We start from the raw sequence: 22,362 nt of genomic DNA on the forward strand, positions 1-22,362 counted from the left end.
ATTAAGAAGCAACACTCACAATCAACATGCTTTCTAAATTTAACCATCTTATTTCTTATGCAGAATTTTCTAGCTCTGTTACCATCGCTGCTGAAGATGAGAGGGAAGATTTCTACAGCAGTGACCTTCATGTGTCAGATAAAACATTTGAACTCAAACCTGAAACTGCAGTTCTTTCCAGCATTTCGGACATAAAAACTGATGCTAAGCCGTTAAAAGCAGTGCCAGTATTCATCAAACATATTTCTAGTATTGAGGTAGTTGTGGAAGATGTAGCTAAATTCTCTGTCACTATTACTGGATTCCCAAAACCCTCTATTCAGTGGTTTTATAACAGTAAAAAATTGACTCCTTCATCAAATTACAAGTTTGTTTATGATAGGGATGAATATAGTCTAATTATACCTTATACAAAATTTACAGATGAGGGAGAATATACCTGCACAGCTACTAATGTACTTGGAGAGATTTCATGTAGTGCATATCTGAAGATCAAATTAAAGGAAGGTATGGGAGGGTTTAGGAAATCATCTGCAAAGCCTCCAGTTGCAAAACTATCAGAAAAAAAGATATGTAAAGAGGCACTGTCAAAGGAAGCTGTGACAATGCTACAGGCAGAAACCATACCTACGGGTCAGCCACCACATTTTTTCAAAGAACTTAAATCTTTGCAGTGCCCAAAAGGGCTGCCTGCTAGATTTGAGTATGTAGTGATAGGAGAACCAATGCCAGAGGTACTTTGGTATAGGGGAAGTTACCAGATTCATCAGAGTTTGCATTGCAACCTTAGTTATAATCCTGACGGCTCAGGTTCATTAACTGTTAATAATGCACAGAAAGAGGATAGTGGCTTGTATTCCTGCAAAGCATTTAACCCATTTGGCGAAACAACTTGCACTGCAGAGCTAATTGTGTTCAGTGATACTTTTGCTACTATTGAGCATACAAAGCAGGAAGTAGTTCAAAAGCACCATACTAAGACATACAAAAAATCTGTAAGTGATCACGCCACAGAGTCACGTTTATTCATGGTAAAATTACCTGGTGATGCTCAGGCTGAATTACAGGACAGGGATCGTTTGGTGTATACAATAGCCTCCGAAGATAAACATTCTGTCCACAGTGAACAGGCAGGCATGTTGCATGAGGTGGCTGTCTCTGCTGCAGAAGCAGCAATTACAGGAAAGAGACAGATGATAATGCATTCTCAAACTACACAAGAGAGTCTAGGCTTCATAGAGCAACATTATGAACCAATTGAAAGTCCACCAATATTTGAATTATCAAGCACTGAAGTACAGCCAGACCCTGCCCTTTGTTTGCCCACAGTTGAAAAAACTGTAATTCCGAAGGACGCCATCTTTAAGCCTACTACAGCTGCTAAAGCAAAGACACAAGAAACAAGTATCTTGTACCCATTGTTGGCTGAGAAAAAACATCTAATTCCCAGCTCTAAGACGGCAACTCTTAATATTGTAGAAAAAGAAATAATGTCAAAAACAGATTCAAAGCACTCTTTGCACAGTTACAAAGTTGAGGGACATCAAGAACCCCCCAAAGAAGCTTTGTTTGTTTTTGAAGTTCCCGAGTTACAGAAAGGTGAAATACAAAAAGAAAGAAAAATGGAGGTTCATACAGCTGTAGCAACAGAGAAGAAAAATATAAGGGCTGAAATGACAAAAGACATACAAGCATTAGATGCAGCAAGAGAAGCAAAGTCATTAAAAGAATTACCAAAACCATTCTTAACATCTGTTACTGAAATTCAGAAATCATTACCAAAGGAATCTGTATTTAAAGTACAAAAAGCTGAAGTGCAACAAGCTTCATTTATGAAAGATAAACTTGTGAAAACTGCTTTAACTGCAGAAGAAAAACAACAGCTCACAAGTGAACATACCGAAATAATAATTGGGTTAGATAGTGCAATCTCATTGACATCAAAAAAAGAAGAAAAGAAGCCTTTGCATTTACAGATTGTCAAGGGACAAGACACTCTCCCCAGAGAAACAACATTTACTTTTGAAGTACCGACAGAAGAGAAAGCTGACATGAGGAAGAGCCCAACATTGCTACATTCATTACTATCAGAAGAACAGCACCTTATACCTTACGAATACACAACTCAGTTATCTGATGTTAAAGATACCATCACAATTAAATCTACAAAAGAACATGTGTCTTTATATCCTCATTCTGTAGAGACTGTGTGCATCCTTCAAAAGGAAGGTAGACTACCTTATGAAAAACCAACTGCTCTTATTGCAGCAGACAAACTTGAGAAAGCGTACAGCTATGCTTCTGCTGTGGAAGAGAAAACAGAACTGTCAGCGGAACAAACTAAAACCCTTGAAATGGAAGTTAAAAGTTTACAGTCTGAAGTCAAAACTGAGCCACTGCCACTAAAGTATCTCCCGTCTGTAACTGTACCAATGCAGATATCAAAGGAGAAAACTTTTACCGTTAGGGAAAAAGAACAGCGTGCAGTAATAAATAAGTTGGATCACACAGTCAAACAGTTCAGTACTATAACAGAGAGCAAGATAGTGGAAGATGGTTCTGTTGCCATTTTTAAAGCCCTAGGTACAGCAACCTGTGAAGGTAAATATGAACCAAAGCTACCTTCAGTTTCTGTGCAGGTTAAAGAAAAGGCAATGTCTGTAGAAAATACCAGTATGTTAGAGGTTGCAGAAGAAGATTTTGCAGCAAGAATCCAAGAGGGACAGTCAGTAAGATTTCCATTGTTGCTTCAAGAAAAACAACTCATTGAAGAGGAACATTCTTCAGATATTAAGAAATCAGAGCAAACAACTCTGAAGGTAGAGAAACAGCCAGATCAAGCCCTACAGGCTCATGCAATACAAGAAAGTGATGCATTCCATAAAGAACTGGCATTTAAGGTTGAAGTTCCCAAAGCAGTCACCTTAGATGCAGGTATACAGATTAAGAAAGCACTGCAATCTGCTTTAGCAAGTGAGCCTCGTGTTCTTTCTTCTATCTTACTGGGCAACATAGAAAAGGTGGAGATTAAGGAATTAAAAGTTCAAAAAGAACCTAAGTACACTTTATATACATACCAGATTACTAATGTCAGTCCTCCCATAGATATAACTCTGTCTTTTGAAGGAGAATACCCTCAAAAAGCTGACTTAAGAAAGGAATTGACAGCTGCTTTCCATTCTATTACTCGCGAACAGCAGCATGCTTTGCTAGCTGAGCAACTAGGTACAATTCCAGTGCCAACTGATAGACTAGAAAAATTGTACATCAGCATTACTCCTGCCAAAGAGATGACCTCAGCTGTTGTTGAGACTGTCAACATTGGTGAAAGCACCTTGGATGTGGCTAGGTATGGGATGCATACAGCTGAACTGAAAACGCAGACAATAGAGTTAGTACAAGCTACAGTTACCCAAGAGCACCCTGTAATCTTAAAGAAAGCAGTACCTCAAGCACAGATTATAGATGTTCCGTCCAAAAAAGAGCCGGAAACTACCCTGTTTTCTCATACAATGAGAAAACAGATCAGTGGGGAATTTGTGGAGCATATGTCCAAAGAGGAACAGCATCTGGCTAAAATTAAAAGCCAGTCTAAAACTCTTGTGCAATCTTTCATTGGTGCAGAGCAGATTGTAATGCAGCATGCTGAAGAGGTTAGGGATGATGAAGCATTGCTAATACATTTCAGTAAGGCGGCTCAGGCAGTGAAAGAGCAACCTGCAACTTCGTATACTTCAGTTTTGGCAGATAAATCAGCGTTGAGTGAGTCAACTGAAGCTATTTCTCAGAAATCAAAAACTCAAGAAATGACAGTAACCACTGAATCAAAGGGTTTAATTCAGGAGTTTAAATCTGTAGAAACAGTTGGAAAAGTGGCAGTAGTGAGTCACATAAGAGATGTTGGTGGCGCGATAATTACTACAGATGCCCCTTCAGCACCTGTTCCAGTAGAACAGCCAACGGAAATTCTCAAAAAAGAGAAGAAAATGGAGGAAATTATAGTTACTAGCGTTTCTAAACCGAGAAAGCCAGGCAAAACACTAATAAAAATTGCCAAAGACAATCCAGTAATTACTGAAGGGCTTACAGATATCACTGTAGATGACGGTAGCAAAGTAAAATTTAGCACAGTCATAACAAAAGTTAAAAAGGTAAATTGGTATATCAATGGGAAGCAAATCACTTCAAAAAATGAGTTCAAATGTTTGCAAGAACTTGACACTTACTCACTTATAATCAACAAAGTACAGAAAGAGGAACATCAAGGAGAATATGTCTGTGAGGCACTGAATGAAGCTGGAAAAGCAACTACCTCTGCAAAACTCACAGTTGTTATAAGAGGTTGGATTATGGGGATAGAATCTTTGTTAATATGCACTTCAAAAGCTAATACATTGAACTAACTATATAGTTAACTTTTGGTATTAGTTTATGCTAATAAATTAACATGACTAAATCCTTCCTTCCTTTCCTGTCTTCCTTTTTCCTCTTCCTCCCTTCCTTATTTTAAAGGTAAAAGAGTGATTGCATTACCTGGTTGTCTATCTAGATACTATGCAGTCAAAGCCTGATATGACCACATCAGTTAATTGCACAAATATTTTACATCACAAATTTTAAAACTTAATATCATTGCTATAGAAAATGTAATAAGGTTACGTATTACTTTAAATGAAAATTACATTCTGACTTGATGATGCGATCTTCACATGCTTTCACTGCCGATAATAAGTAGCCTTTAAAGCTTAATGCTATGTTTAAAACTTAATGCTATGTTTAAAACTTATTGTGAATATATTATTCCCTTTTGCCCTCTTGTACTTTAAAATTAACTATTGATTAACATCAGCCATGTTTTTTTAAGTTTCTACTAACATAACTAATACTGCTTTCATCCCCATATCCACATTTAAGGAGTTGCTAGATTTTTATCATTATCACCACTTTGTCATAACGATAAGACAACTGAACATTGCATTTCTTCCTAAAACTTAATATCACCTTTTTTCATCTACTTTTTCCTAGGAAAAAACATTTCATAGATGTATCAATTACTTGCATGCTTCTATGGGCACCACACATGTCAATAAATCTTGAATTTCATTCATTGAATTATTACTATTTACTACGTTGAGCACAACTACTGGTCAGCTAACACCTTTAACAATCATTTCTTCTCCACAGTCACTCCTTGGATTGTTAGTTTCTGTCACCCTTCACTCATCCATCCTTGAATTTCAGGGGGCCACGTCTAAACCCTGTGCTAAAAATTACGGTTTACTGTTGCAATCTTCTTACAATCTTTTTTTATATTTAAATCTGTAGTGCCTCCAGCTTTCAAGAGGAAGATTGAATTACTGGAGGTGATAGTTGGACAGGCTTCTCAGTTTGAATGTGAGGTTGACCCTATTCCTGATGTGAGGTTCCAGTGGTTCCGAGCAAGAGCTGAACTTCGTGACAGTGAAAAATACAGCATTGTAACCGAGAAATATATCTCCATCTTGAAGCTTTTGAAGCCGCAGCTAATTGACTGTGGTGAATACACCTGCAGAGCGTCAAACCAGAGTGGCAGTGTAAGCAGCACAGCTAAACTGATTGTGACTGGTAAGTTATGCTCGAACTGTTGTGTTTCATTTTAACAATTAATTTTCAATTTGATTGATCTTAAAAGGTTTGGATGGTTTCACATCTCTATTTACTTTACATGAGCACAGAATGATTGTTCACTTCCAAAAGTAACCACATACTTCTTGACATTTTTTTAATAGTTTAATTATCGAAAATGTTTACTTTTTGCAAGGCATTTTCATATTTAATAATTATGCCCATCATCTTTTGTGCTTTGTTTTTATAAATTCATTGTTGTGTTCTCTTATACTGACAAAAATATCTGCTTCACTTATGGCAGCTTTCGCCATCATTCCGTCTTTGAAAGTGACCGCAACTCAGGATTTGGTGCAGGCGCTTGCGGCAATCCCAAAGTTGCGGCCACATCATTGACAGCTCCGAAACAGGCTACACTGTGCTCGCTCCCCCTCCCCCCACCCCAACAGAGCCAGCAATCTGTTTAATCAGCCAAGTCATTGAAACTGACCAAAACGTCAGCTCTTCCGCAGTAAATACGCTGTTAAATTCCCCACTAAAAGTTAGACCCAAAGTGATTAGGTGTAATTGGGGTTTTGACAATGTTATTACTGCTAAACAAATGTTAAGGGCCTAGAAAATGAATTTTAATTTTGCGCAGTGTGAAATTTGTCCAGTTTAATAAAAATTTACATTTTTAAGAAACTTTACAAATAATTTTTTTTTTTAAGTTTGTCCATCTTTATTGCCTTTTCCCCATGTGAGAGCCCTAATCTTTCTTTTGCTCTCTCTAACTATTTTAAAAAGTTACAATTTTAAGAGCTAACTCACTCCCTTATTTGCTGTCTGTGAGAATTCTGCATTTTGATTGGCTGCTCAGACAGCCTGTTGACAGCACAGCAGTTCACACAAGGAGATTCCCCACTACAGTCTGTTGAATTGAATTGAAGGTCGGAAAACCCAAAGTTCTCGGCACAGGGATTGCAAGATCCTTGTGCGAAGTGTACTTTGGGGCCAGCAGCAAATGCATTCGCTTCGCTGCTGACTGCAATTTCTGGGCCAATGTGTCTAAATCGTTGTAACAAATGAATAGGTCTCTGTAGCTGTTTCAGTAGTGTAATATTCTTTTTTTTAAAGATATATGAATTTTGAAATTAAACTACAAAAAATTTCTGTCCCTCCATATATATTATTACTTCACCTTCTTAAAGAAAAATATTTCACTTTGAATTCATATGTTCCTTCAGTTATCTTACAGTAACACAATACAAAGCGATGACATCCAAACCTATTTTTGCTACCCAGATAAAATTGTTTTGAAAGTGAGTTTGCTTAAAAAAAAATGTTGACGGTAAACTATATGAATGCTGCAACAAATGCAGCAGAGAGTATCAATGTCATCTGTTTTCTTTTGTCTTTCTTATTATCTTTTAAGTAAATTGGGGCAACATACCAGTCCTAAATAAGTACTATCTCAAAGCCTAATTCTTTCAGTAAATGAAAATCCTAACCAAGATGTTTCTTTTGTAGAACTTTCCCCACCAAGCTTTATAACTAGACCGGAATCAGTTACAACATTTGTGGGTAAAACTGCAAGACTTCAGTGCACAGTGGCTGGATCACCTGTGATCCATACCATTTGGCAGAAGAATGGTGTTGATGTTACTGATGAAGAGAACTACAAAATATCAACCAAAGATAACAAGCGTGTTTTAGAAATTAATAACTTAAATGTTCAGAACAAAGGAACCTATTCTTGCAAAGTGACCAATGACTGTGGCACTGATATCTGCAGTGCTGATCTGACTGTACTTGACAAACCATACTTCATGAAGCGTCTTGAATCTACTCAGACTATAATTAACAGCAGTACACATCTTGAATGTCAAGTAGACGAAGACACAGCAGTAAAAATATCATGGAAAAAAGATGGATTAGAACTTCACTCTAGCAAAGATTATAAAATTACATTTGAAGACAAGATAGTGGTTCTAGAAATCCTGAAAACCAAACTGAAAGATGCAGGGAATTATGTATGTACAGCTTCAAATGAAGCTGGAAGTGATTCCTGCTCAGCATCATTAACAGTAAAAGGTAAGGAGTGTTATAAGTTGCAAACTGAAGCAAAACTGATGGTTACTTTATATAAAACTACTGACCGTTCTTAAAGCCTTTATTAGAGACAATGTTTCTTGTTGCAGGTTAGACGGCTAAGCCTAATTCTGGTTAATTCAAATAATATTTTTGTTAATTTTGTTTTGCATATTTTACATATACGCAATCATATTTATTACATAGCGCTTTGATTAAAACAACCTGATTAATGGCTGTTTTCTAAAACAGCTGATTCTTATTTATGATTACCTCATTTTCGTCATTTATGGAAGCTGTATGCAGCCATTTCTTTATATATCTTTACTTAAGGATATTTTTCCATTTTGTCATATGTAATATTCAAGCAATTACAAATTCTATATAACTGATAAATTTACTATGCTTTATATGTATTACTTTGTGAAGTATAGTTATTTTATGCTTTTCTTCAATAAGTGAACACAGTAGATATACTTTGATTATAATGAAATCTGTCCTTATGATCATTTTAATTAAACGTGCATTTATCTTAAATATCCGCTGCTTCTCAAAACCAGATCGTTTTAAATTTGTCTAAAGGCAATCTTGACCTTGATTAAATATCTGCCCCATTACATAATGAAAGATGTTGAGTAAAGAGGTCAAGTTAGTAATGTAAATTAGTGGAATCTATACCTGAATTAGGCAGCTGCTCTTGCAATATAGTCAAGCTGACTGTAAAATTACCGTGCGGTTAGGTTTGTGACATCATTCTTTTCATTTGGATTCAGATTCACATCATGGCCCGTATTTTCCGATCCCTATGGGTGTGTACGAGATGTCATCCGTAGGGACCTCACAAATGCCGGTTTCAGGCATGCAAAGCGCATGCGCTGAAAACAGGCATTTCCAACCTGTCAAGAATCCTCTTGACAGATCGCACACTTGCCCTGGAGAAGGGCCTCTGCGGGCGGAGAGTTCCGCTTTCTGCAGAACCTGCGTCCGCTGAAATCACTTAAAAATTTACGCCTGGTTACCAGCATAAGAGTTTTAAAAAGTTTTTTAAAAACATTTTCACTCATTTATAATTTAAAAAATACTCTTTAAAAAAAAAAGTAAGTTAATTTTTAGCCCTGTAAAAAACTTTAATTTTTTTTCAAATATTTAATTTAATGTATTTTTAACTAATTTTAAAAACGTGATTTAAAAAAAAATTATTTAATGTTTTGATGTCTTTTTGGAGTGATCTCCATTCGTACTTTTGACATGTCTAAGCTGTCAAAAGTATGAAGGGAGATTCCCTTCTCCCATTGGTTCCCCATGGCCCACGTGATCCCAGGGACGCTTGCGAACCACACCGCCCCTGGGATACCTGGGCTCTGCGCATTTCATCGTGGAGTGGCCCAGGATCGGAAATGTCCGGACCTCTGGAGCCCTCAGGTAAAGGCGTAGATTTTTTCCAGATCGGAGGCCTCCACACGCAGGAAGCCTCCAATCGGAAAATACGGGCCATTGTATATAAAAAATTTTGGTCTCATTCTGAAGGTGATAGACAAGCAGGTTCTTTGTGTTTCTTTTATCCTTTGCTTACCTCTGTTTATTTTATTGAACTTTACAACAGAAAACATTACATATAGAAAAATAAATATCTGGAAGTAAGATACAAAGGAGTTATTAAATCAAGGGTTCTGTTGATCACATAAATTATGAAAACAAAACCCACGTGACCCAAAATGTTATCACTCACTAATTCAATTGATGCTTTATATCTGATACCAATTTAACAGTAAAATAGATGTTATTTTGTCTTTACCTTTTTGATTTGTTGTTAGTTTAAGAATTTAACATTTTGTCAATTATCACTAGTGATGATTAATACTTTACATGCCACATCTTTTCTTTAAAAATTGTCTTAGTGATATTAGTTCTCTTTTTGTAAATGCCCTTTCTTTGGCATTTCTTAAACTGTTTCTTCAAACCTTCCTTCAGAACCACCATCATTCCTTAAGAAGCTAGAACCATCCTTGCTGTTCAAACAAGGTGATTCAGCACACTTGAAGTGCCAAGTGAAAGGGTCACCTGAAATCAGTGTTGCCTGGTACAAGAACAATGCAATTCTCAATTCCTCAGAAAAATACAGGATATCATTTATTGATTCTACAGCCGTCCTTGAGATTAATGATACAAATGTAGAAGATAGCGGGGATTATGTGTGTGAAGCACAAAATGAAGCTGGTACTGATAGCTGCAGCTCTGTCATTACAATCAAAGGTCTGTACGATGTTGACATTGGTTTCATAGTAGGCAACATCTTTGTTACTTCTTTATAACCATTTTGGGAAAAAAATAACAGTTTGAAATTGAATTTTAGTCTGAGATTTTTTATGTGTTCCTTTGTAGAGCCTCCCTCTTTTATCAAAGCATTTGAACCTACTGAAGTAGTAAAAGGATTCAATTGCACTCTTGAATGTGAGCTGTCTGGTACAACTCCATTTGATGTTATCTGGCATAAAGACAGAAAGCAAATACGGACTAGTAAGAAGTACAAGATGATCTTCCAAAATGCTCGTGCTTATCTCCACATTAGCTTCTTTGAGTTCTCAGATGTCGGTGATTATCAATGCACCGTTTCTAATGAAGTAGGAAAATGTCTCTGTGGTGCAACAGTAAAGATAAAAGGTTAGTAATGTTTTCAGAAAGTGAGGGAAATATTTCATAATGTACTGTCATAAATAGATATTAAAAATTTAACAAAGATCATTTAATGGATGGACCATAAAATATATATTCTGTCATCTGTATGTTCATTTTAAATTAGAACCACCGTCATTTGTGAAGAAGGTTGAAAACACTACTGCACTTTTGGGAAGCTTAGCTGTGTTTCAATGCAGCATGAAAGGCTCACTTCCTATCACTTTATCTTGGCTGAAAGATAAAGAAGTTGTCACAGAGAGTAATAATATCAAAATGACTTATGAGAACAATATTGGTACTCTTCAAATTGCTGCTGTTGAAATGAACAACAGTGGGAGATACACCTGTCATGCAGAAAATGAAGCAGGAAGTCAAAAATGTCTGGCAACATTAACTGTGAAAGGTCAGTTGGAGAATGTATTGGCCCATTTTATGCAAACCTCATATTTTATGAAATGACAATGCTTTACACTACTAAGTTTTGTTAATAGTAACCATTTCATTTTGCAATAGAGCCTGCAAATATCCTAGAGAAAGCAGAGCCAATTAGTGTGACTGCAGGGGACCCAGCAACTTTGGAATTCATAATAGCTGGCACACCAGAACTACAAATTAAATGGTTCAGGAATGGCAAGGAGCTGATATCCAGTAGAAAATGTAAAACAAGTTTTTCAGATAAGGTCGCCAGCCTAAGGATTATTTCTGCAGAAAATGAGGATAGTGGTGAATACTCTTTTGAAGTCAAAAATGATGTGGGCAGTTGCAGTTGCAAAACCTCTATTACTGTTCTGGGTTAGTATATAATTATCTAATTTCATATTTATATTTCCTTTGCTCATTGTAATTTTAAGCATAATTTTAATTTTGTTCTGGTAATCTTACTGACTTGTTACTCTGCCTTGGACAGATCGTATGATTGCTCCATCCTTCACTAAAAAATTACGGAAAATTACCAGCATCTTGGGTGCTTCCATTCACATGGAATGCAAATTCGCTGGTTCTATCCCAGTCAGGACTTCTTGGTATAAAGATGACAAAGAGTTATCAGCCAATGATAAGTATACAATGTCATGTCAAGACAACACAGCTGTTTTGGCGATTAGTCAATTAGAGATTGCAGATGGTGGAACTTACTCCTGCAAAGCTACTAATCCTGCAGGAAGTGATGAATGCAGTGGAGTCTTAAGTGTAAAAGGTTTGAACAAATAATTTAATTCTGCTTCTGCACTGACATCTTTTCTCTTGCTGTTTCAATTTTCATTCCAGATTTTGCAAACCCATTTTATTTTCATTTAAAGCATATTCTTCATTGATAAGTGTGTTCAAGTTTGGCCAACTCTTTGTTGCACTTGTTTGCAAGTTACTCTCCGATGACTCGATGTGTAAATGCAATAAATGGTGTAGTATTAAGTTGTACAGATCAGTATCATCCCAGGCTTTTTTGGGCCATTTTTTTTGCTCTCTTCCTCTCTCGAAGTTGTTGATTCCACGCCAAGGCATAATTCCATGGCACCTTCTGATGCTTTGCCCAGCTATCCAATACTCATGTATGAGCCTTGACGGAGAAAGTCGGTGGGATATTCAACTGCAGCCATCATCCCTGCAGAGTTGAATCCTGTCTTTGCTCAGTGTCCACATGCACACACTTCTAGCCAGAGATTGGGAATGGGAACACTGTATAATTGTTCCCTCTCTAACCATGGTGCTCAGACTAATTGTAATGAAACATCATCTGCCCTGGCTATGGTCAGCTAACTCAGCACAAACCTTGTATGTTGCTGGTCTGTATTAGTTAGCTACTTGCCAGATAAACTTGCTGAGCCATCAGGGGAGCTCCTGCAATGTCCCAGAGTTAATTGCTAAAATGTGTTGAGTTATCTGATCTCAGTTAGCTGAGGTACCAGTGGACTGCTAGAGCTGTGACACTGTACCCCAACATGAATCACTGCTTATGGGAATGGAAGGAATAAACAGGGAGAAAGCTTACTTGCTCCATATATTCATTCATTATGCATCATTCATATGCTTTTTTTCTGAATGTCTTTTAGAGCCGCCAAGCTTTATAATAAAGCCTGCATCTGAACAAGTTCTACCGGGTTCAACGGTGAAGTTTAAGACGGTTGTGAATGGAACACCTCCAATGTCAATGAAATGGTTCATGGGTGACACAGAGCTCGTGACTGGTGGCTCCTGTTTCATTATGAAGGACATTTCTGCAACTTTTCTTGAGCTTTTTTCAGTGAAACCTTCTGACATGGGTGATTACACTTGCGAAATCAGCAATGACGCTGGAACAATTTCCTGCACAACAAACCTTTTTGTAAAAGGTGATTCTTTTTTTATATATGGTGGTAATATTCTTGCCACTTTCTTTGTTCATTCTATTAAAGTATCTAACATTGTAGGGTATATATTTTTTAATAAGAGGAATTGAAGTTATCATCACTGAGAAGATGATTTTATCTTTTTCTTTGTCTTCCTTTATGACTATCTTTTAAATGTATTCTTTATGACATCTTGATTTTTATAGAACCACCAGTGTTTATCAGGAAACTAGAGCCATCAAAATTACTGAAAAGTGGTGATTCAGCTCGGTTTGAATGTGAAGTGACTGGCACACCTGAAATTAAAGTTACCTGGTATAGAAAAGACAAGCAAATTCATCCCAGTGACAAATACAGAATGTCATTTGTTAACTGTGTGCCAGTTCTTGAAATTCTTGCTAGTGATGTGGAAGACAGTGGAGAATACAGTTGTGAAGCTAAGAATGAAGTTGGTAGTGAAAGTTGCAGTGCTACTGTAACAGTTAAAGGTCTGTGAAGATATCTTACTTCTAATTTTACGAATTTAGGCTGCATTTACAAGATATTTGTGGCATTTAACTTTTTTGGATCTAAGTGTAAAATTATATGTTTTAGATTGAATTTGTTATTTGTTCCTTTGTAGAACCTCCATCTTTCAGAAAAGAACTTGAATCTCTTGAGGTGCTCAAAGCCTCTGACATCATTCTTGAGTGTGAAGTGGCTGGTACAGCCCCATATGAAGTTTCTTGGTATAAGGACAATAAGCAAATAAGGCCTAGCAAAAAGTACAAGGCGATCTGCCAAAACTCTTTAGTTAGTTTACATATTCTTAAATGTGATACCGTAGATGTCGGTGAATATCAATGCAAGGTATCAAATGAGGTGGGAGATTGTTCCTGCAGTTCTGCAGTGGCTTTGAAAGGTTAGTAAAGACTTAGCAAGTGCTTCTGTTCCATTATATCACATTCATTTTGTTTCACACTAATTATCAGTTGATTTTGCAATGATTAATCAGAGAAATCCTATATTTATTATATTTCATTTTAAAAACAGAATCTCCATCATTTGTTAAGAAGATTGAAAATATTACTGCGCTTTTGGGAACTCCTGCTATGTTTCAATGCACTGTGAAAGGTTCAAGCCCAATTTCTGTAACCTGGCAAAAAGATAAAGCTGATGTCACCGAAGATGATAACACTAAGATATCTTTTGAGAAGGATATAGCTACACTGCAAATTGGTTCTGTTGAAAAACATCATGGTGGGAAGTTCCTTTGTCAGGCAAAGAATGACGCAGGAATCACAAAGTGTATTGCAAATTTGGTAGTGAAAGGTTGGTTTAAAGATTATTAGTGTGTGTGTTAAAACTTCAATTATTTAAAAAATTTAACTGCTCTAAATGTTTTAAGTTGTTTTAATTTCATAAAGGCTGTTTTGAAGCAGTTGAAGCAAATACAGCACAGTATGTGCTGGAATGGTTAGACCGTAAAAAAGTCTTTAAAAAAATTGGGGGCTAGAAATTGCTGGGAAAATAATGGCGCGTTCACGGCACCCGCCATTATTAGCCTGTAAAAAAACCAGCAATTTATGGCAAGGAAGAGATACACCATTAGTTGCGAATTGCCACAAATTGCTGGACTATTTGCTGCTAGCCTCGCAAAAACGGGAGCTTGCCGTTCCTCTCCATGAGTGTCAAGAAATTGCTGGATTTGTGCCGTAAATACGAATTAATCTCACCACAAATATTTAGGGCTGGTATTTCATGTCATAAGGACACTGTCAATACTGTGATTTATGATCCTGACATGAAACTCAACCTTGGAGGCCAAGAAAGAGAAAATTGAAACAATCAAGTCTTACTCCTGCAGGTAGTAAATTGTTCAGAGGTTTTTAAAATTAAAAATTTTAATTTTGTTTTCTTACTTTTGTTTTCTGTCTTTTTAAATCTCTCTCTTAATCCAATCTTTCTTTCCCTCTTTATTTCTCTTTCTGTTTCTAATTTGTCTCTAATTGACCCTATTTCCTTCTCCATCGTTAACTCTGTTTCTTTGTCTATCCTTAAATTTAATTGGTTAATGGTTCAGGAGGTCCCAGATGCCCCGTTCACATCGCCGCACCAATTATCGATTTGCATTTCCAGCAATTTGCGGCACAAAAATAATACGATCTGAAGGGTGAAGAAAAAAATTGATTTCACGGCACTCGCTGCGAGATGCGCCACTCCAGCAATTTCTGGACCACTCTCCAGAGAATAGAGAAAATGGAAGAAGAGTATAATACAACAATATTTAGAGTCATGAGAATAACTGATTACATTAATGTGAAGTTGATGCAGTTATTAGAACTGTGACCAAAAGAAAGAATAACTGAAAGAATTTAGGCATTGGTTCTTAATGTGTGGAGTTTGCACATTCTCCCCGTGTTTGCGTGGGTTTCCTCCGGGTGCTCCGGTTTCCTCCCACAGTCCAAAGATGTGCAGGTTAGGTTGATTGGCTATGATAAAAATTGACCCTTAGTGTTAGGGGGATTAAATACATGGGGTTACGGGGATAGGGTGGGATATGTGTTGGTGTAGGGGTTACGGGGATCGGGTGGGATATGTGTCGGTGCAGGCTCGATGGGCCAAAATGGCCTCTATCTGCACTGTGGGGTTTCTGTGATTCTGTGATAGACAGGTGTAAAATTGCGAAGTTGTTAATGCATGCAGTTAATACATTATTTTTTTAATTAAATAAAATGGAATTGGATGAATATTTGTTAAATGAGAAATTAAAACAGTTGCATAACCAGAATTTCCCAGAACTTGAGAAAGGCATTAACAAATAGTATAGTTTTTACAAGCAGAGTTTGTGGAAATAGTTCTGTGATATATTGAATAGCTTGGCTCAAGGAAAGATAATTAGGTGGGCCAAAATGGCCTTTTCTTGTTTCTTATATTCTTGCGTTCTAATATTCTTTTTCTGTCACAGAACCTGCAAATATTACAGAGAAAGCAGACTCTATTAGTGTAACTGCAGGCGAGCCAGCAACGCTGGACTGCAGCTTTACAGGAACACCAGAAATTAAAGCCAGGTGGTTTAAGAATGGCACAGAGTTGACGACTGGTAAAAAATATAAAATCAGTCTTACAAATAAGGTTACAAGTTTAAAGCTTCGGACTACCGAGAAGGAGGATAGTGGTGAATTTACTTGTGAGGTCGAGAATGATGTTGGTAGCAGCAGTTGCAAAGCTTCTATTACAGTATTGGGTTGGTATTCTTACTCTTCCATTTCATTGCATTTACTGCAATATTTAAAAGAAACAGAAATTATTTTGAAAGAAATTATAGCCTTTTCCTTTCCTACTATGTGTTGGACAGATCGCATAGTTCCACCGTCATTTAAAAGGAACTTAAAAAATATGGATGGCATCAAAACTTCTTTCATTAAGATGGAATGCAAGATCTCCGGTTCTCTTCCAATGAGTGTGCTCTGGTATAAGGACGATGAAGAGATAACAGCTAATGAAAAATATAAATTTTCTTATCATGATAACATGGCGCAGTTGGAGATTCATCAACTAGAGATGACAGATGGTGGAACTTACACTTGCAGAGCAACAAATGCTGCTGGAACTGACCAGAGCAACGGTGTCTTGACTGTGAAAGGTTTGAAATGTTGTCACAAATTTCTTAATTGCTTACGAGAGTTAACTAGTTCAGCTAATATCTTCCTTTTAGTTACCACAAACATTACTTGTTATGCATCTTAGTTTGCTACGTTGACAAACATCCTGAAAATACCATACGTTATACTTACATATTTATTCTTGTACTCACTTATTTTGGCATACCTTTTGAAAGAAAAGTACTCTATTTTCCTTTTATGTTCTTGCCATAACTGCAATTTTCCTCTGGAAATTTTAGAGCCTCCGTATTTTACTATGAAGCCTTTGTCCCAGGATGTTGTGCCTGGTTCCAAAGTACAGTTTAGAAGTGTTATAAGTGGGACACCTCCAATGACGATAAAATGGTTCAAGGACAATAAGGAGTTGGTGCCTAGTAATTCATATTACATTTCAAAAGAAGGCTCAACAAGTATGCTACAACTGCATTCAGCAAAAGTCTCTGATACGGGTGACTACACTTGTCAAGTCAAGAATGAAGTTGGCACAGAATCGTGTGCTGCAAATCTTTTTGTCAAAGGTGTGGATTTTCTTAACAATGTTTCTATGTAACATTGTGCACAGTTTTATTTTGCTATGTTTCTTAAAAACATTGTAAATCTTTATCTGATAGCTCCATTTCTCTTACACATTTCTTTTTGTGTCTGTTCTTTATGTAGCCTGTCTTTATTTTTATTTGTTACATTCTATGATCAACCTGAATCTTCCTTCAACATTATTTCTATGTCTTACTTTTCTCAGAGCAATGAAAATGTGTTTTTTTTTGTTTCCAATGGTTTTGGTTTTTGTGTCATGATGTGACAGTAGGCTACAATGATTTTTGATTATGTACTTAGTTTAAATATATATTAGAACTGGGTTAGCCAAACTAAGGCAGGTGAACCATATGCAATCTGTGAGATCCAGGAAATTAGTTTCTATTTACACTTGTTTTTCTTATTCAGCTGGCTCCTCCTGTTTGAATTCCACAGGTCTTAAGGTTTAGAAAAGGTTCTCATTGCTACTCCCTTATTGGTGGATAAATCCTAAATTTGAATACCACGACCTGTTAGCTTGCTAGTAGCTTGACATAGATCCAAAATTAATTTAAACCTTATATGTGGCTTGTATGTAACTGCCCCTCAAAGACAAAATATTGAGATTTCTGTTATTGAAGATTGTTTTTAGGAAAGATAGCAGTGCTTTACTAAAAAATAATTCCCTGGGTGACATCACACTGCATGACCCATAATCCCAAGAGGTGCGTGGGATACGTCGCCAAACATCATAGGTGGTTTATGTTTAAGGTGATTTATGTTGTGTATGTGAAATATCAAAACAAATCAAAAGAGAGTGGGAGACTATAAATGAAGAGATACAGAAACAGAAAGGATGGATTGAGCTTAGCAGTGGTGAGAAAGGGAGAGGCATCACTGGAGGATGATGGAAAAAGCAATAGATGAACAATTGAATGGTTTTAGAAGAAAGTAGACAGGCATAAGCAGATGAGTAAGAGTAGTAGAAAGCAGTCAGAGACTTCTTTGTACTTTTACCACTACCATGAGAATTACTGCCATGCTTGATGATGACAATGGGGAGCACAAATGTGCTTGCCATGGAGCATTCAGGTCTTGTCAAAGGCCAGTCTTGAGAAATGTATGCAGAGCAAGATCAATATGAAAATTAAGTTTAGTACCAAATCCATGAGTTAGTTGCAAAAAGGAATGGCAAGGTTTCTCATTTTCACAACAGTATTGACAGAAGTGACTACTAAACTTTTAATTCCCCCAACATTGCTGGTTAACTCATAGTGCAGCATGAACAAAGGAGACATAGCATTCACAAAACATACAACTCAAGGAAGCAGATCTACCACAATAGATGCAGTTACCCGCACTTCACTAGAAGCAATGCATGAATTGCCCTGGCTTAGTAGGGAGGGTGTGACTCAGGTGTGCTGTTTTGCCCATTTTGTGCTACAGGGATGGTAAAGGTCACCAGTGCCCTCCAATTTTATGCTGCATCCCTAGCAGTCACTGTGAGAGCTTTCCTACCTATCAATTTGCCCATTTTCTTTTCTTTCCTTTCTGTGTTTTTCAACTTTATCTTTTAAACATGACAACAATGTGAATTTAGGCAGGGTAAATTGAACCATGTAAATTCCTTCCAGCAGTACATTCTCTTTACCACTCTGGTGTGTGTAATGCAATTTGCAACAGCCTTCCTTGCTGTTTCTCTGAGTTAGTGCAACATTTTTTGTGTCTAATAACAAGGGTTTTTAAATTCTTGCCCAGATATCCATTATCATTTTTAGAGAATCCAAATTCATATGTGGTAATTCATTCAGTTGTCTGTGTGAGTGCTGGTTTTTTTTTCATTGCTACCTTTAACAACTCATAGGCGTATCACCTATTTTGAGTCCTTTGTTATATTATGATCATTTTTCCAGACTTGCTCAACGGTCCTCACAATGGTTGCTCTTAAGTTCATGTGGTCTGTCACAAATGGTCATGTTTGTTGTGTCTAATGTAATTTTGTAGACCACCCCTTAATCTCTCCAGCCCAAAAGAATTCATTGTGTTTTTCAGTCATGACCTTCATGTACGAGTCATAAGAACATAAGAACTAGGAGCAGGAGTAGGTCATTTGGCCCCTCGAGCCTGCTTCGCCATTCAATAAGATCATGGCCTCAACTCCATTTCCCTGCCCGCTCCCCATAACCCTTGACTCCCTTACCATTCAAAAATCTGTCTATCTCCACCTTAAATATATCCAATGACCCCGCCTCCACAGCTCTCTGGGGAAGAGAATTCCAAAAATTCACGACCCTCTGAGAGAAGAAATTCTTCCTCGTTTCCGTTTTAAATGGGAGCCCCCTTATTCTGAGATTATGCCCCCTAGTTCTAGATTCCCCCACGAGGGGAAACATCCTCTCTGCATCTACCCTGTCAAGAGTCAGTGAAATGGTCTTTCCTTAATCTTCTTTGTACCACTTTGGAAAAGTTTGTGCATTCTCTGACAATAGATGAATGAAATGCTCATCATTTGTGCTGGTTAAATGACAATTTAGCTACTTGGGGAGTGTTAATATAACGCGATGTGATCATCCGGTTTTCTTTTGCTCCCATAATAGGATCATATTATAAGAAATCATCTGCAGCAATATTGCATGCACTTATTTTTTGTCCACTGGCATCATTGGAAACAAAATAATGAATTATTTGGGAAATATAGCCCTAGCTATTTTTAAAGATTAAATTTGATGATGTAATATTTATTTTGGTTTTGAGAAAGTAGTAGCATAAAGTCCAGAACCAGGGGTCACAGTCTAAGGATAAGGGGTAAGCCATTAAGGACTGAGATGAGGAGGAATTTTTTCACCCAGAGAGTGGTGAACCTGTGGAATTCTCTACCAGTTGAGGCCAATTCATTAAATATATTCAAGAAGGAGTTAGATATATTTCTTAAGGCTAAAGGGATCAAGGGATATGGGGAGAAAGCAGGGACAGGGTACTGAATTTGGATGATCAGCCATGATCTCATTAAATGGCGGAACAGGCTCGAGGGGCCGATTGGCCTACTCCTGCTCCTATCATCTATGCTTCTATGTAAAGCCATATTCTTCTTTGGTGCTATCTTCTACTGTGAGTACTTACCTCTGTAGTCAGGAATAAGCTGAGTGACAGTTGTGCCTAGTGGGGAGTCCCTGTGGAAAAGCCAGCAGTTATAGAAGAGAAGATAAAAAAATTTGTGGGAGAAAGAGAAAAAAAATCATAAGATGTGAAAAATAAATCACTGGAAATGAACTGTAATTTCTGGGTCCACTTATATATAGATATATAAGTATATAGACTCTGAAATTCTGCAGGGGTTCCATCTGTCACCTGTTGAACAAATGGCTGAAGAAATGCAAAACCCCCAGGAAAATGGCATAAAAAGTTGAAAATTACCATTTGCACCATTTCCCTGAGGTTCCACTAGTCTCCTGCTGGAATCACGATGGGGGCCTGGTAGAACCCTCATGGAATCTTAGAGCCATAATAACTAATTAATGTTCCATGGCATTACACATGGGGAGTCAAGTATTGTCTTCAGCTGAAGCTGGGTTCGAGGAATAATTGGACCAGAGTGTACTGATGTAATTCAATCACATTTTAAAGTCATACATTCTGCTCTTATTTTTATATTTGCTAAATTGTCATTTTTATATTATAGAAGTTACTATATCCACATTTATAATGGAAATTGCCTATGTAAACGTGTCACTTTGCAATTACACCCTCTCGCCATTGGTGTTGTAATACACTCTTAATTGGCAGGAGAGTGTAATTAGAGTGTGACAAGGTTATAAAGACAGTGTCCATCTTAAATGTGGACATTTTGGCCCTGAATTTCCGATCTGAGGCTTCCTGCGGCAGATGCCTCCGATAGGAAGAAAATCTACAAACTTACCTGCTGGTTCCATAGATCCCGAGGCTTCCAATCCTGGGCCTTTCCTCTTCAAAATGCATAGAGGCCCTGGGATCACGTGGGCCAGGCGAACCAATGAAAGAAGGGAATCCCCCTTCATACTTTTAACAGTTCCGTACGGACAGAACTGTCAAAAGTATGAATGGGGATCACATTTAAAAACACACTAAAACATGAAATAATTTTTTATTACATAATTAAAATGAATTAAAATGCCATTTAATTAAATATTTTAAACAAAAGTTAAATATTTGGCAAAAAAAAATTAAATGTTTTTACGGGGCTAAAAATAAACTTACCTTTTTGAAGAGTATTTTTAATTTATAAATGAGTTATCAAATTTCAGTTCTCTATTTTTTTAAAACTCTTAAGCTGGTAAAGGCAGGCCTTTTGCCTGCTTTTACCAGGCGTAAGAATTTGACAGGCTTTCAGCGGGCGGAAGTTGTGCAAAAAGCGCAACTCTTCACCCGCAGAGACACTTTTCTTGGGCATGCGGATGATCTGTCAAGAGAATTCTTGACAGATCGCAAGTGCCGGGTTTCAGTGCATGCGCTTCGCATGCCTGAATTGCGCGTCCCCTATGGGCACGTACGCACCCGTGGGGGTTGGAAAATCAGGCCCATAAATTTATAATGTAAAAAGTTGACAGGAAGTGCATGCAGACATAAGATTGTTAAAATGTTACTAGTTATTCTCCCGTGGTGTTGCACACAGGGAGTCAAGATCAAATGTAGTCTTGTGTAGTCAGGTGAAGTGTGTTTAGAGGCTGATGGAGTTATAATTGGATTAAAGTGCACATTCATAATTTAGTCCCCATTTTAAAGTAATAAATGCTGTCCTTATTTTTATGTTTTCACTATAAGTTCCTGGGTCCGCATTAATAATGGAAACTTCCTATGTATTCAAATCCCATTTCTCACTCTTTCACTCAACCGCCTCTCTCTTAAACTTCTCCCTCTCTAACCTCTTCCATCTCAACCCATTTTCTCTCTTTCAATCCACCCCTCTTAACCCCCTTTCTCTCAATCGTTCTTTTCTCAAACCCTTCTCTCTCACACTTCTCTTAACCCAGCTTTCTCTGAACCCTAGTCTCTCTTAATACCCTTCTCTTTCTCTCTCTCACCCCCAAATTTGCGAGGTCAGTGGGAGGGCAACTTAATCTGCATGTGGCAGGCACGCACAACCACCAATCCGAGTGCATCTCTGGACCATGCCCTGCCCATGCCTCATGCAGCCGTGTCCCCTTAAGGGGGCAATCAATTAAAAAAAAAAAGAAATTTTAACATTCTTCAGCAATCCAGGTCACTTTGGTGAGGTCCACTTCCACCCACCTGGATGCTGGTATACCTCACCTCATTGGCGTAGTGGCCACAGTACTACCCTGGGGCTAGAATGAGCTAGGAAAGCAGGAACTCCTGGCTCCACCCCCTGACAACATTTGTCTTAAGAGTCTGGAAAATCCCAGAAATGGCAGAGGCTTGGTGTATCTGGATTTACAATGGAACCCCAACAGATTTTTGGGGACAACTTTCTTTTGAGAAAAAAAACACTCAATATTAATTTGATCTCAATTAAGCTTTTGAAATTTGCCCCTTTG

At 37.4% G+C, this 22,362-nt stretch overlaps 1 protein-coding gene across 50 annotated transcripts in view; it reads left to right on the forward strand.

The window, feature by feature from the left end:
• LOC147120302 (titin-like) overlaps positions 1-22,362 on the forward strand; it is a 359,546-nt gene that overhangs the window by 103,200 nt on the left and 233,984 nt on the right. For 45 of the 50 annotated variants that reach the window (XM_085986008.1, XM_085986052.1, XM_085986054.1 and 42 more), the window contains 15 exons: positions 64-4,341; positions 5,326-5,604; positions 7,114-7,677; positions 9,646-9,927; positions 10,057-10,335; positions 10,475-10,753; positions 10,864-11,142; positions 11,258-11,545; positions 12,399-12,677; positions 12,881-13,162; positions 13,297-13,575; positions 13,707-13,985; positions 15,622-15,900; positions 16,012-16,299; positions 16,558-16,836. In XM_085986008.1, the coding sequence (XP_085842134.1) occupies positions 64-4,341; positions 5,326-5,604; positions 7,114-7,677; positions 9,646-9,927; positions 10,057-10,335; positions 10,475-10,753; positions 10,864-11,142; positions 11,258-11,545; positions 12,399-12,677; positions 12,881-13,162; positions 13,297-13,575; positions 13,707-13,985; positions 15,622-15,900; positions 16,012-16,299; positions 16,558-16,836 (8,493 nt within the window). Of the gene's footprint in view, positions 1-63; positions 4,342-5,325; positions 5,605-7,113; positions 7,678-9,645; positions 9,928-10,056; positions 10,336-10,474; positions 10,754-10,863; positions 11,143-11,257; positions 11,546-12,398; positions 12,678-12,880; positions 13,163-13,296; positions 13,576-13,706; positions 13,986-15,621; positions 15,901-16,011; positions 16,300-16,557; positions 16,837-22,362 lie in introns of those variants that run through there. The other 5 variants (XM_085986058.1, XM_085986059.1, XM_085986061.1 and 2 more) reach the window with 2 other exon arrangements.

This window comes from Somniosus microcephalus, chromosome 4 (genome assembly GCF_052327205.1).
Source record: "Somniosus microcephalus isolate GS21.2 chromosome 4, FLI_Smic_1.0, whole genome shotgun sequence".
Taxonomy (NCBI): domain Eukaryota; kingdom Metazoa; phylum Chordata; class Chondrichthyes; order Squaliformes; family Somniosidae; genus Somniosus; species Somniosus microcephalus.